General features: G+C 32.4%; 1 protein-coding gene across 3 annotated transcripts in view; it reads right to left on the bottom strand.

Annotated features, from left to right (window-relative positions):
* Positions 1 to 1,717: 1,717 nt before the first annotated feature.
* LOC108915282 (serine/threonine-protein phosphatase 2A 56 kDa regulatory subunit epsilon isoform) overlaps positions 1,718 to 16,595 on the bottom strand; it is an 81,194-nt gene continuing 66,316 nt past the window's right edge. For 2 of the 3 annotated variants that reach the window (XM_018721266.1, XM_018721269.2), the window contains exons 4-6: positions 12,760 to 13,153; positions 6,454 to 6,683; positions 1,718 to 2,592 (exon numbers count right to left, since the gene is read on the bottom strand). In XM_018721266.1, coding sequence (XP_018576782.1) covers positions 2,475 to 2,592; positions 6,454 to 6,683; positions 12,760 to 13,153 — 742 coding nt within the window. In that variant the 3' untranslated portion in view covers positions 1,718 to 2,474. The remainder of the gene's footprint in view (positions 2,593 to 6,453; positions 6,684 to 12,759; positions 13,154 to 16,595) is intronic. The other variant, XM_018721268.1, reaches the window with a different exon arrangement.

The raw sequence follows: 16,595 nt of genomic DNA on the forward strand, positions 1-16,595 counted from the left end.
ATCTGAATGGCAAAAACTCAAATTTCACTAAAAAAAGTAAAATTTTGAGGGTCAAAAAATTTTTTGAACATTTTCGCTCCCATATACTTTTGTATGTACCGCGCAGTCAACGAAAAAATTAGGGAGAACATTGCCTGTATATAGTGGATGCCCATTTTTTGAGCCACGCTATGGGATTCTTGATTATCTTAAAAGATACAAGTTTAGTGAAATTAGAGGAAGTTGTGAATAACATGCCGAAGGAAGATTTGAATGGCATTATTGAAAAACTGAAAATTTTAATTTTTTAATTGAAAATAATCATTTTTGTGAAATTCAAATATGTTGTATTAGGCAACATGGCACCTATCATAACAGAGATATGACTTTTATTTTTCTTATGGGTGTTAATTGGATCAATGCATATTCGGATTCAGTGTATTTTTCTCATTGCAGTGATCTTTCATATGAGACTTCGTATAAGTTTTTGGTTTCATTAAAATAGTAATAAATTAATCACGTTTACAAAGAGTGCTTTGAAATTTTGACAGTTCACTGAAATTTTCATTAGCAAATCAAATTAAAAAAAACTAGAGATGCAGTTTTTACATGAAGAAGGAGATATACTTCAGATTAATTTATAAAGTATAAATAATATATGGTTTTGCTGTATGAAAATTGCACAGTTGAATTTTGTTTAGCGCCGGTTCCGGTCGACATAAAAATTTAGAGAACTTTGTGTCACAAATTTGCAATAAAATGGGCAAACTGGTGCTAAATAAAATTCAGTAGTTGTCAATGAAAATTGAATTAAAATGTTAGAATTTTGTTTAAACTAATAGTTGGTTATCATATTTTAAAACACTTTATAGAAGTGAAAGTATCATTAGAGATTATTATTATTGTTATATTAGAAATTTCTAATTAAAATAAATAAATCTATTATGAATAATTTGCTTCTCCAAGGAAAACGAAAAAGTATACCCATATCATGACAGGCTGTGAAAATGTAAAAATCCAATATGGCACCCATAAGAAAAATAAAAAATGAATGTCATTTCTGTTCTGTTAAGCGCCAATGCTAATATGACAACGTATATGAATTTTTGTCCAAAGGAAGTCTCCTAATTGGAATTGGATAAAATATTTTCAGAAATAGGCAAAAAGAGTTCAAATTCTCCGCTCAGGTGCTAATTTCAACAATTTTGAGAAAATTATCGTGCACCACTTATAGACTCAAAAAATCAAAAGAACACCTAGCTGCCCCAGCTGCTGAAATATTATCGATTGTCAGAGAAAATTACCATGAAGAGTTGTTACATGCTCATTGTAATATTATCCATTTTTGTGTTCATTCAGGAAAAAAATATTGTAAAAATATAAGATACTTAGGTATTATCCTTGATTGAAGTAATCTCTATTACAGGTAAGTGTAAATATCAATAATCTTACTTTCATGACTATGAAATGTATAGGAAGTAAGCTTTGGTAAATTAGAAATATAATAAATTGGAAATTGTTCAAACTCATCTAACAAAATTTTACAAAAAATATTGCGATCCTTTCTTCTTTCTCATATGTGAATGTTACAATTCTCTGTTGTTACAGCAAAACTATTCCACTTTTCTAAATGAGCTTCAACGAAAATTTCATTGCTTTTCATGAATTAAATTGCAAAAGTTGAAACATCCTAAATAACTTTGGCACTATTTTTTTAATAGTAGTAATTAAACAAAAATTATAGATAATTTTCTTTATTGGTAATAATACCCCAGAATTAACAAGTCACTGTAATAACCAACCACAGTCCAAACACAAACCATAACCACGGTTGTTCAATAGCTATATACAGTTTTTAGTTTTACTATAGCACATTTTTAACATAGTTCTTTGTCCACAGCTACAAACATTGTAGAAAGACTTAGTACATTCACAATAATTTAAAATGTACAATCCGATCGTCGTCACTTCTCCCATTTTATCTTCCGACACATTGCACATTTTATGCCACTACACCAATTTAAGGTTTTCTGCCAAAATCCACAAAAAAATATCAATACGCTGTATAAGAATATGTTTTTCAATGCCAAGAAATAAATAATATCAATGCAATAGTTTTTATTATATTAGCATTAAGAGGTTGGAAATTATAACTTGACGGTTTTTCAGCATTGAAGAACATATAATTAGAAAAAAATTAATGCAAAGAAATCCATGATTTTAATGGTCAAAATATTACATAATTCTAAATCGATTTTAGTGTATACAAGGAAAAGACTAGCTTTAATAATGTAGATTATTTATACAAGGAGATTTAAATAAAACAGATTCGTGCAGAAACTGTAGTTGATGTGGTGGATTTATTAGAGATGTACATTTTTTGGCGTTGTGAAGCATGCTTCCATTTGACAGGGGACCACTTGCAGAGTGTCTTACTTGTAGACTTACTTACCGACACACAGCTAGCAGTGGGCGGGGAACATTAGGCTGTTATATCACTTTTTGCTGGGAGGGCTGTTATTATGTTGTGCAGACGTATTTTTATTATGGTTTAACTCGAGCTCTGTAAGCTTCTTCCACAACTCATCTCGTTCCTTCTCTCTCTTTTTCTCCCTATATGAAAAACAATATTTTTTGTTATATACAAATTGTGAAATTACTAGTTTTTCATTTATTTATTGTAATATTTGAAAGATCCGATAACCTCTAATACTAGTATTCTCATACAGTTGAAAAATTCAGTGGTATAGTCTTCCCGATGTCAATTGAACAACCAAGAGGTTGACAGTATGTACCAGGTTCGGTCGCTGAAGCAGCAAATCAGCATTGAAATATTTGAAAAATTTGTTACCATATTTATTTAGCCATACCCATATACAGGTGTGGTCAAACTAAACGTGGAGTAGTAGAAATGTATACGCCCAGTTGAAGAATGCGAGCGCGGGCAAACAAAATCCAAACACAGTTGCATTGGGCCACTGGGCAATAAATCTCAGCTGTTGACAAGTGGTTGACAAATTGCTCAGCAGTGCAATGCGGAATTTGGTGTGATTCAGGTAATTTTAATTTATTATAAGCACCTTCTATTAAACATTCATATTACAATTGCGAAAGGGAGAAATAGGAGGGATACTTTGTTTACTAATATTATTACAACATGTTATTTTGAAGACCTTGTGAAACGGAACAAAACAAAATTTACCATCAATATAATAAAATTGTTTGAGGACATAAATAATTAAACTATGTTGTTGGCCAAATGAACATATAATAGAAATTTTCTACACATTATATACAAATTATTATAATTTTTTACCTTCAGCAGAAAACTTTTTTAGGGACGCCTACGAGTCATTAAATTTTATTGCCAGGCGTTTTTTACATGTTCAACTGACTTCGGAAAGACTATACTTCACCTTATATTCTTAAAATAAAACAAAAAAATGTTTGGATACTGTTCTGGTTTGCTCCAAAATGTTATCAACAGGCTATCGCAATTTAATAATTCATTTTACAAAAGGTAAGGGAATCGGATTTTTGTAATTTTTGATATTTATGGTACGTGTAGTTTGGACCTTGAATAAGAATTTTCTGAAGTAGTTCGACGCAATGTTCATAAATTACCACACAAGCAACTCCACGAACAAAACCAGAACTTCATCTTCGAAAGATAATGTTATGCGCCTGGTAGTATTAGAAAGGGCTTCTCTATTATGAACTCTTGCCAAATAATCAAACCCTCAACGCGGAACTCTATGTCCAACAACTATGGCGACTCCACATGGCTATTCAACAATAAAGACCTAATCAGCGATACTATGTTCTTTTGCAACATGAAAATGCGCAACCCCATGACCAAAACGGCCATTTGAGTGTTGAATTGGGAAGTCCTGCCCCATCCATCTTACTCTTTCAATCTCACGCCTTCTGATTTTCACCTCTTCCGCTTTTTGTCAAACTCATTATTCAGTGTTTGTTTTAACAACGACAATGAGCTAATGAGTTTTTCGAGTCAAAACTGAAGGATTTCTACAGAAGAGGCATTGAGAAACTTTAATGTTGGGAGTAGGTGATAAATAATAATAATGATGGATCGTAGTTAATAATAATTTGAAAAAAAAAAACGGATATTACTTATTCCCCAACCCAATATAACAAGTTTTAGAAATATTTTCTGTAACCTCTGTATTACTTTTTTCTTTTTTATATTTGGTATATTTCCATTATAGATTTATTATTCAGTATTAAAAGTAACTATTCAATCCAGGGACAAAGGTAGCGAGAATGATAAACGGTTGCACATTGTATGTAATTGTTTTTTTAATAATGGCTAAAAAATTTTCCTATTAGGTTTGTTTCTATAGCAGTCTCCAGTAGTTTTCAATCGTCTGGAGCATGCTCATTAAGAAATTACCGGATATGCATAAGAAATCTCAAACCCTGATTGGGAAGGACTGTTCATGCAGGATTTTCAAATCATCATCAAATCATTTGTTGACAGTCATACTGGTTAGAGACTGTTGACTGCCAATCTGAGACTGTTTGGCTCTGTAGTAATTTGTTGTTTCAAATTTCAGTGTAAAATTATGTCAAACTAAACAGCCATTCTTTCAACAGCCTTTAGCAGTAAGTCTACAACCATGCATTCATAGTAAATACAATTTGCTATCAGAAATTTACTGAAGAAACAAGGATATTAGTCGCTGTCATGTTTAATTTTTTTTTAATATTTTAAAGTATTGGAAGTTTTTTGTAACTATTCTTCAATGTCTTGAATGTTCTATGTTTAATCATTACAAGGTAAGGTACAATTTGTGAAGCCTACAGGGTGATAGAAGTTCGGCTGCCTTAATTTTAACAGATGATAGAATACATTAAAATAAACAAAAAAACCTTATATGACATGGGTCCTAAACTCAACCACTTCTGAGAAAAAAAATTATCAAAATCTTCAACTTGATATACAAAAGTTCGAGTAATTAAGAGCATAGAATACCATAAAATACAATGTTTATCACTTTTTTGAACTTCTTTATGCTTAATTCTACAAAATAATTAGCATTGCAATAAATTTAAAATTCGATAAAATTCATACCAAGCAATGCGAAACGGCGCGGCAGATAACACTAAGCTGTCCAGCAATACGCAATTCAGTTGGTATCTGGATTGGACCGTGTCTGAATGTTTTTTGTATACCACTATTTCCTTTTTTTGAGGTGTTTTCCAGCGAATGTGCGATAATTGGATTTGAAGGTGTCGTGCGTGCATCGAAAATGGTGGTGGACATTTTGAGCATATGTTTTAGTTTTTTTGTACTTGTGCATTTAAAAATTACTGAATTTTGCTTTTTGGTAAGTACCTAAATTATTTTTAATACCTAAGTATGATTTAATTACATATTTTTCAAATTCATGATTTGATTAAAAGTCCTGTTTTAAGAGATTCAGAATAACTAAAATTCGAGCTAAAATTTAGGCACAACATTATATTCGCACTACAAAATCGATATATTTTATTTTATTTATTTACAAACTGGAAAACAATTGTCTTGAAATTTACTAAATGTTTCACAATAATAGTCGTTTACATTCTGTCCGTAGGACAAGTGTCTGTCGTGTGCACACGTGGTATGCATCAAGAAACTCCCCAATATTAATACTCTCTGTATTTTGAAAACTGTTAATCTTACGCCCCTGTATATATAACTTTTTTGTTCATTTATGACTACTCTATCTCATGCTAAAGTAATGGTAGTCAAACTTCTTACACCCTGTATTATATCAATATTTGCCAGTAGATTGTAAAATATTGTCCGTTTCCTCAAAAAGTGATTTCTCTTATTACTAAATGAAGTAATTTAAAATCTTGATAACCATAACTAAAATGTTTTAATAGTTTCTTATTACAATGAAAGTTGAATGAAAATCAAGGACTTATGCAGCGGTCGGCAAGCCGCGGCCCACAACAGTTTGTAAATAAAAGTCGGAATTATTTCAATTTCGGGCCAAAACTGTTTGCTCAGCAATTAATTACAATTTTTGGCAGCACTTACTTATGTGAATAAACTTTTTCAATTCTTAATTACAGATAAAATAAATACTGTTCCCGTCTCACAGATCAGCATTTAAGTACCATTCTACGAATTTCTATGACAGACATGAAAGCAAACATTCTAGAAACAGCCATCACATAAAATTTTGATCTGACTCGCATGTATAGTTATTTTGAAATTCTCTTTTAATTTGTCTGTTTTTTTCTTATTTCTTTTTGTCATTGTTCCTACTTATTAACAAAATTTAAATAAAATGATTATGAGTAAAAGTAAATATTTGTGTTTTTGCAGTTTTAGTATCATGGTATCTATTAAAAAATTATAAAAAAGTGTGACCCATCTTTATTTCATTTGGCCACTGGACTAAGGGATTATGAAAAATATATGAAGGGGCAAATATATTGTAATACTGTAAAACTTACTTTTGCCTCTCTGCCTTATAACTAACAGTAAGTTCGTCGAACAATTTTGAGTTCATTTCCATAAAAGTCTTGAGCACATTATATACGAGTGCAACAATAGTTTGGTTCCAATGTTCCTTAGATATACGGTAAAGCGCAGGAAACATGATTGGCATGATTACATGATTATTCTCTTCCATTAATGACATAATATACTCGTTGTTCCAGAAGTACAAAGCCCGCTCTGCTACCTGTAAAGATAAAAAATTTATCAATAAATATGTATCACAAACTATTTCCTAATGTTATTCATTAAAGTGCATATAAATCTACGTGGTTTTCGAGTTGAGCACGAACTGCGGGCACACGGCGTGTCCACCTCATGTGGGTTTTTTCGACGAACGCTTTGAGTATTCACAGTACACATTTGGACGGGGGTGTGAGAAACATGATTATCTACAATGCAAAATGTCTACTAAAATGTTCGTGGGTTTCCTTTTGGATCGCGGTAGGTTCTTCAAAATGAATAGTTCAAACGCACATTGGACGAGCAACGAACGTGCGGCGCGCTAACAGCGCGGGTTGCGTAGCATGCAGATGTATACGTGCCTTTGGATTTTTCTTTATTAAGTGTTGTATAGGATGTGCCACTTGAAAAACTAAGACGTATTCTGTACCTGTACAAGCCATAGGCGGATGATTCTAAAAGATTCACCTTCACATAAATATATTTTTTTATTTTAATATTTGTAGAAGGCTTTGTTGCAATAAAATTATTCAATTTTAGAAACAAAAAATTGAGTGCAGTATAAGGAGAAACAATTTTTTGATAATTTTTTCTTATTCTTTTACCCCATAAAGTCAATCGTTTGATCAGATATTAACAATTTTGTTTCTTTCTTGAAAAGAGTAGCACTCTAGTTTCAAATCCAAATTTTTAATAGCAATCAATATCTTGCATACTTACATAAACATTATAAAAGAACAATAATTAAATTATCGTATACTTTCCAGGCTTAATTGGAAGTAAATTTAATTTTACGATTTTAAATAAAATGTCCACTAAAAATAAGTTAAACTTCAAATAAACGGTTGATACTATGTAGTAAGTGAATAAAGAATAAATTATCCGAAATTTAATTGTACCCATTGAAAAACTTCTTTATACAACACTGATTTTATTGTGGCAAAGCGTGTGACGCTATCTATGTGAGGTCACCAGAACTACATAGTGGGAAGCCTTCCGAGTGACTAAACAAAATTTCATCAGTATATGTGTATCTACCACAAAGTTACAACGTTTTACATGAAGTTAATTTTTGACAGTTGTCAAACTCACATTGAACAAGGTACAGCAATCAAGTTCTGTTTTAAAGCCGGCTAACCGGCTATCAACCGTACATGGGCTGCTAACATTCTGATGGTGAATCGATCATCAAACTTCAGTGCACTCCGACGTTTTGGCTCGTTCGGCTTGTGCGGAGACGTCTCATCCTCTTGTGGTGGTGCATGCTGTCTTGGCCATCACAAAACTTCCTAAACCACAGGAACACAGTCTGACATAATACACACTTCTCACTGTATGCTGTATATAACAGTTGACATGTTTCCGTAGCTGTTTTACCAGGTTTAAAACATAATTTGATTGCTGTACTCTGTTTAATGTGCATTTGACAACTATCAAAAACTCGCTTCACGAAAAATGTTATAACTTCGTGATCGATACACGTATAATGATGAAATTTTGTCTGGTCACTCAGAAGACTTCCCATTACATAGTTCTGATGGCCGCACATAGATAGCGCCACTAACTTCGCCATAATAAAGTCAGTCTTAAAACTTAACAGCCAGACCGTGTATAAACATGAAGCAAAAAAGTTACTTAACTTACATTGACAAACTTTAAGGGATGATTCTATGAGTCATTTTTAAACTAAAAAAGCTATATGGCTATGCTGCCGTGATTAGCAGTAACGCAGTTACTATAGAAGAGCAATAATGGAGAAAAACATCATTTTGTTTTTTACCCTTAGTAACATAAAAGACTGGCACGATTTTTATGTCAAAAAATAGTTATTTTCCTCAAAAACTTAACTACCTTTTTTCTAAGCAATGTGTAATTATGCATTTTTACTAAGTATGACCTACATTTTTGTTGGGTATGGCAAAATAAGGGTCCTTTATCTATGGTTTGGATTTGAGTGGTCATGAGGCATATTTGTTAAGTTCTATGGATAATAAATTGAATTTTATGCCAGTATGTGAAAATTTCATTTTTAAAATTTAAAATTCATTACGGCCGAAAATATAGATAGTGATTCATACATAATATAGAAACACTATTACCGTAAAGTGTATAAAACTTAAAATGATTTTTATAACGGTTCAATATTATTTGCTTATGTTAAATGATGTGCCGCTCTCTTTGCACATCGACAGGATCTATAACAGTCATAGACTGAGTTACACTGAACGCGATTTATTTCCTANCAATATTATTTGCTTATGTTAAATGATGTGCCGCTCTCTTTGCACATCGATAGGATCTATAACAGTCATAGACTGAGTTACACTGAACGCGATTTATTTCCTATCTCTGTCTATCGCACTTATTACAGATAGGGAAATGATCTTTTCAGTGAGTGTAAACCGACGTAAGTAGAATTCGAGTTAGCCGTAGTTAGAAACGTCAAACTATAAGCCATATTCCATATTTTCTACATCTTGTTGCTTTTACGTATACACGCCTATGGATTTTCGATCCCTGCACACCTCAACCTCCTTACTAGTCCAAGAGCTAGCGATGAATCACTATCTATAATTTCGGCCATCGAGTATAGTTTTTCATGAAATCTCATTTCTATGAAAAAATGCGAAGTTTACAAATAGCTTATATGTAAAATAATGTAGTAGGCTCCTGTCAAAGGATAATCTGGAAAATTTTCGATTCACATAAGGTTTAATAGAAAAGCGACAGTAATAATTGTGAAATGAATTACTCTAAAGAAGAATTATTAAATAAATAATAGAACAATTAGTAAAACTCATGGTAACTGTTTATTGACAAGTATTTACCAAACTAATAATCCAGATTTACAAAGATATCCTCATACAAAGTGTTTTGTAAACTGAAGGAGAAGTTTTAAAGAACGGCAAATGTAAATTATGAGAAAACAACAAGAACACACGCATGCAGTAATCAGGATAGTTAAATTGACATTTTGGGATGTGCAGTCCATAATCCATCTACAAGTGTCAGAGAAATTAGTGATGAAATTAGTATTTCCAAAAGTGTGGTTAATAGAACGTTAAAGAAAAACAACTGCCACCCCTACAATTCTGAGCATCACCAATTCTTAACACAGCAAGATTTTCAGAAGCAAGTACATTTTTGTGAGTGGGCAACTATAAAGCTACAAGATGAAATTTTTTTTTCAAAGGTGTTATTTACTGACGAGTCATCATCCTTTGCCAATACTGGTCGAGAGAATCGACAGAATTATCACCATTACGCCGATCATAATCCCAGATTAATTAGACAAAACGATCATCAACACCGCTATAAAGTCAACGTTTGGGCGGGAATATGCGGAGAATATGTCATTGGACCACATTTTCTTGAAGGAAACTTAACTGGTAATGGGTATTTGCAATTTTTACAAAACGACTTGCTCCAATTGCAGAGACATATTCCTCCGGATGACTTAAACAGTCAGTGGTTCCAACATTATGGTGCCCCTGCACATTCCACTCAAGCAAGAATTTTCTCATTATGTAAATTCATAGAAAAACTGTTTCAGGTTAGAGAATACTTAAATGGTTTGTATCCAGATAAGTGGATAGGTAGAGGCGGTCCAATTCCATGGCCTCCCCGATCCCCAGACCTGTCGTCATGATTTTTTTTATGGGGCTATATAAAAGACAGGGTGTATAAAACTCCTCCGACAGATGTAGAAGATTTACGGGCAAAAATAAGAAATGCTTTTTTGACCGTAACTCTGGAAATGCTTCGAAATGTGTCAAGCAATTTTCGTCGTAGAATTGCTCAATGTCTAGAGAAAAATGGCATTTTGAGCGGTTAATTACTAATTTAACTAGGTCTTTATTACTTTTGTTAGAAATGCACGATGTTAATTTACTGTTTTGGATACTGCATGCGTGTTTTCTTGTTGTCTTCTCATAATTTGCATTTGTTGTTCTTTCAAACCTCTCCTTCAGTTTTACAAAACACTTTGTACGAGGATATCTATGTAAATCTGAATTATTAGCTTGGTAAATACGACTTGCCAATAAACAGTTACCATGAGCTTCTCCTACGGCGTACACCATATTTACTAATTCTTCTTTAGAGTAATTCATTTCACAATTATTACTGTTGCTTTTCTATTAAACCTAATGGGAATCGAAAATTTTCCAGATTATCCTTTGACAAGAACCTACTACGTTATTTTACATATAAACTATTTGTAAATTTCGCATTTTTTCATAAAAATGAGATTTCATGAAAAACTAATGGATTTTGGTATGGGAGCAGGTATAGCAAAGTTGTAGAGAATTTAATTCTGTATCTCATGGTATGAAAATATACAGGGTGTTGCATTTAAAAAATTTGATTTTTCAATTTTTCAATTGTCAATTTTGACATGATATTTTGGTGACCCTGTATAACGCAGGCCAGTTTTTGGAGCATGATTCGGAAGAGTCATACTTTCTAAACATCTGATAAAAAAATTGTCTTAGTAGCTATTAGTATAACCTGTCAGTATCAGAAAATGTAAGCAGCCAATATCGATTAGAAAAACCTTTCAAGCGAGATATCTCAAAAACTGTGAATATTTGAATAGAACTATTCTACACAAAGTACCCTTTATTTTTGATGTAGAATCCGAAAAAAATATAAAACATGTGTGTTTCCATTTAAAAAACCAAAGTTGGTGTCTGGTCAAGAAAAGTGAAACACCCTGTATAGTTGAATATATTTTTAATTTGTACATTCCGAGAAATGTGGCAACACAGTAAAAAGAAAAATTCATATATTCCTCAATTTAACATAGATATTGGACTTTCCTGCACTAGTGGGACACGCTGTATATACAAACACCACTGGCTGTTTTTAAAATTCTATTACTACTTATAACTTTTAATGGCAATGAGGAAGATGCATTGCATCAAATTTTCTTTTGAAGCAAAATTTATTTAAAGTGCAGAAAATTACTATAAAAGAATGTTTCTATATGTAAAACCCCTTTAAATTTAACTATTAATATGTAATTAATTATTAAAATATTGAATATAATTAGGTGGGCGAAAACGGTCCCTAATTGGTCAAGCAATTTGTGACGTCAGGATCCGGTATATGAGTGTTAAGACTGTCAAGACGCGGGAGGCTGGCGCTGTCATTGCATTGCTGTTATTTAATCTTGTGTTGAATTAGTTTGTGTTCGCATTGAATTCTGAGTAGTTTTGAGTAGTTAGTTTTAGGTGTATAAATTTAAAGACAAGTTTTGTTAATTTTCTCTACGAACATTTTCACAATATCTACCCAGGCAGCTTTAATGTGTGGCGGCTTCAGGATCAGAATTACAACACGAGAACGTGAAAAACATAACAGTGTCTGAACATAAATATTATAGTACCCATGTGTAGTTCCACAACACTAGCTGCCCCCAACAAACTATTTAATGTACCAAAGGATGAGAAAATGAGGAAGAAATCATGCAAACATATTTTATAGAACATCTATTTTTGACAAATTATCAGATTGTTCTTGCACAAATCCAGCTTCTGTAGCCATAGAATGTACAATTTTTAAAATAATTAACAATATTGTGTTAAGTAAAAGTAAATAATATAAAATCTATCCGGCACACGTAGTTTGCATAAACACAAATGAGTAAGAGCGAGACAGACTACAGAACACGACTCTACACGACTCGTTTAATTTGGACTGATACTGGATCGTGAGGTAAGAGTCAGCCGTCTTTGTTTAAGACTGCGTTTTAGTGCATAGAGAATTATTTTGAATTTATATATTTTTTTATAGGAAAACTATTAATTAAAAATTTAAAATGTATGTGGCAATTGACTATTTATGATGAAAGGAATTTAATAAGAAAAGAAAAAAAATGTGAAACTTCCCCATTACAAAAAAGTCCCATTTTATTAAAAAAAAGGAATTTATTTTTTTTTTTAATTTTTGCTCTTAAATATTTTTAATACAACGACGTATATTCATAAAGTTTAGAAATTATTACTAATTTTAGGGGGTATTAAAAATTCAAAAGAAATGGATCAAATATTTTGCTGTATTTTGAGATACAAACTCACCTGGAAATGTGGACTGGAAACACATCTTGAAATCTGCCTAAACAGCGGCTCTTGAATCCTTGTGAATTGCGACGGTTCTATGACATCAAGAACCTCCTCAATTTCTCCAAGAAACATCACCTCTTTCTGGCTACAGGTTTTGGGCCAGTATTTTAGTAGTCCTCGAACTACTGGTTCAGTCAATGTGGGATCCTTCTCCAAAAATTGGACGACGCAGTAGGCTAGCTGTGCATGATACAACGACAGACACTTAACCTTATGCAAAGGTATCAGTACCTTCACAAGAAATTGCTTGTGCTCCGCCTTCAAAGGTAATGCGAACCCATTTATTATGGAACCCAAAATTTCTAGAAGTTCACCCACACCATTAAAATGTTCAGTCTCATACACAAACCTGTAAATGAATTTTCTTATTACTATCAAAAATAAAGGAACCATTTTATCGTTATACACTGTGTCTCACTTTTGATGGAACCACACATCTTAGCATGAAATAATTACTTGTAATGTAAAGTGATTAAATATTCTGATATAAACAAATTTTATTCTAGTCATAAAGCGAGGTTCCATGAAAGGTGAAACTAGTGGTTTAAACTTTTTCATCCAACTTTAACAACAGGGAGGTTATTAAAAAAAAACAATGATACAGTAGGACTTCGGTAATCCAAGTAATAATTATCCTTAGATAATTGTGACAATCGTGAAATAATCCAAGCCTCAGTTAGTTAGACATATGTAAATGTAGCATGGATGAAGATGACAAGATAGAATGTCAAGGACCTGTAGTCAAATTACAACCTAGACTAACCCTGTTCTCATTTCAAGTGTTGCCGCAGTGATACTGCATACATTTGATGTAGTAATACTACATTTAGAAATAGAGACTTTTTTGATGCCTTATTTTTTTATGACAAATTTGCAAAAAAAAATATTTTTTTTTTAATAGTTTACATTTTTAATTCAAATCAAATGTTTTTCTGGCTACATTATTACTGCAAATGGATACGTTACATTAAAGAATTTGTCAAAAGTTCTGGTTTTGAGTAATTTAACTAATAATAATAATAGAATGTATTACTGCTGTATATGAATAATAGCAACATTCGTATCCATAAAACATTTTAGTTTTTTTTTAATATCTTCCTTTCTTGCAAAATATCAAATCATGTATTTGATCTTAAAATGATATGACTTATTTCTACCAAAATAAAATTATTTATTGTATTTTCCACATTACTGATAAGTTACCCGTTACTTACGGTAACTTATGATTGTTATCTTACCCAGAAAATACTGGCAATTTAACACCTGCATTATGATAGTAAGCTTAAAAAAATTGTTTCTTTCATCAAATAAATATCTATATCAACATATTTAAAAATAATTTTCCATTATACATTATAATGGAAAAGAATTTTTAATTGTGTAGATATAGGTAGATATTTATTTGATGCAAGAAGCATTAATGAAACATGAACTGGATTTATATAAAATAATCATTTTTTATTTTGTTAGTAACATTATTTTTTTTTAATAAAGGCATCACAAATTTTAAACATTATAAGTGTTTTTTGTCAAATTTATCGAAACCCATTTAACCTTACTTTTTATGTTATTACCCTTTCTTATGTGAATGTACGAGGTGTTTCGGTAATAATGTCATCAATTTTAAGGGAAAATAGGGAAAAATGAGTAGAATACGAATATGCGATCAAAAACATTTTAAAATGTATTTTACGCTAAAAAAATATCTTCATAAATCATTATTTAAACCCTTTTTTGGACTAGGCCTGACCGCTGACCTACATGGTGTAAAGCGCCTGTCGCAATACCCCATTCATAGCCTAGCTGGGTGTATTGGCCGGCAGATTTCGATCTGCCGAGTCAAGCATCACGGACGTGGGCCGGAATTTGGATGGGTAACCTAAGGCAGGCTCGGAGACGTGGCTGTGGCAGCCTACCAGAGACCTGGGTCGCCCAACATTTACCGCACGCGTGTGGTCCCCGATAAATGGTAATGAGAGCAGAGCAAGAAATCTCTGCAACTCAAGACCATGCTATCATACATAAACTGTACGAGACTTTGCCACCAAGCCATCCGTGTAGTAAATAAGATGGTTTGAAGAAAAGTACTCGAGTAATGAAGGAGGGTGTACAAAGGGCCTAATAAGGCCTAAGTGCCGTGGTGGAAGACAATTCCACCACCCCTCCGACATACATACATACATACATACATACATACATACAGACATACATACATACATACATACCCCATTCATAGTTGTAAGCAGTTGTAAAATAGACTAGTTGTAGATATTAGGTAGTAGGTGTGAAGTACGCGAGTATAAGGGAATAGTGCAAGAGTACTAGGTTGGCGGAAAAACGAGGAATAAGAGGTGGGGTGTGTTGGAACCATTGACCTAGTAAACTATGGACTAGGTCTAGAAAGAGAGGTCAATCACGCTGATGTGTGCAAGGCAGATGAAGCTAGTGGAGGCAAATATCGGTAAAGCAAATGATGGTACATGGGTATACCGGTACAAAATACTGTAAACAAACCATAGAGTAAAAGTCATGTATTGACATTATTGATTGATTTATTGAATATTTGTGTGATTTAATTAGTGTATGTGAAAGATTCGTAAAAATTAAATATGGTGCAATCGTGTTCTGCGATAAATTGCGTAAAGAGACGTTTAAGTGGAGAAAAAATTTAATTTCATAGGAAAGAAGTTATGTTGGTATAGTTTTTCCGAAGTCAATTGAAGAACCAATATCTTCAAGGTATGTACCAGGCTCGGTCGCTAAGCAGCAACTCGGCATTGAAATATTTGAAAAACTTGTTCCCACATTTATTTAGCCATACCCATATACAGATCTAGTTGAACGAAAAGTGCAGGTGGTAGAAATGTATACGCTCAGTTGAAGAATGAGCGTGCAGGCAAAGAGCAATGCGCACTGTTTCGCTGGTCCATTGCGTTGTCAAAATTCAGTTGTCGACTAGTCGCCTAGCAGTGCAGTGCGGGAATGCGGAATTTGGTGTGATTCAGATAATTTTAATTTATTATAGGCACCCTTCTATTAATCATTCATATTACAATTGCGAAAGGGAAAAATAAGAGGGATATTTGGTTTACTAATATTATTACACCATGGCATTTTGGAGAGCTTTTGAAATGGAACAAAACGAAAATAACCATCAATATAATAAAATTGTTTGAGGACATAAATAATTTAAATACGTTGTTGGTCAAATGAACATATAATAGAAATTTTCTATACATTATATACAAATTATTATAATTTTCTACCTTTAGCAGAAAACTTTTTTTTAGGGATGCCCATGAGACTCATTAAATTTGATTGCTCGTTTTTTTTATGCATGTTCAACTGACTTCGGAAGAACTATACCAACATGTTTATACTTTTCGCATCTTTCAGAAGATCCTGAAAATCTGATGATAACTTATTAGATTATATTATTTCTCCCATTCTCAAAATAAAATGTCATTTTAACGTCAAAATTTTGCCGCTTTAAATGTGTTACTCTTCAAATTATTTTTTAACATCAAACCGAATATAAAGAAAAAGTTTTAACTGAAATGTACTTATAATGTGCTCCAGCAAAAATTCTCTTCAAATAATATGTTGAACGAAGAAAGCATCGACATAGTTTCAATTTATACAGTTCTGCAAAGCAAGAAAATATGAAATATTTGAAACAACTACGTCAGAAGAGCTTGCAGTAATTTTAACCGATCGAGTTTACGATATGAGGAAAATAAATGGAGAAATACATAAATAAGGCATTATAAAAACTATTTGGAATATTATAG

This window comes from Anoplophora glabripennis, unplaced genomic scaffold (assembly GCF_000390285.2).
Source record: "Anoplophora glabripennis isolate ALB-LARVAE unplaced genomic scaffold, Agla_2.0 scaffold959, whole genome shotgun sequence".
Lineage (NCBI taxonomy): Eukaryota > Metazoa > Arthropoda > Insecta > Coleoptera > Cerambycidae > Anoplophora > Anoplophora glabripennis.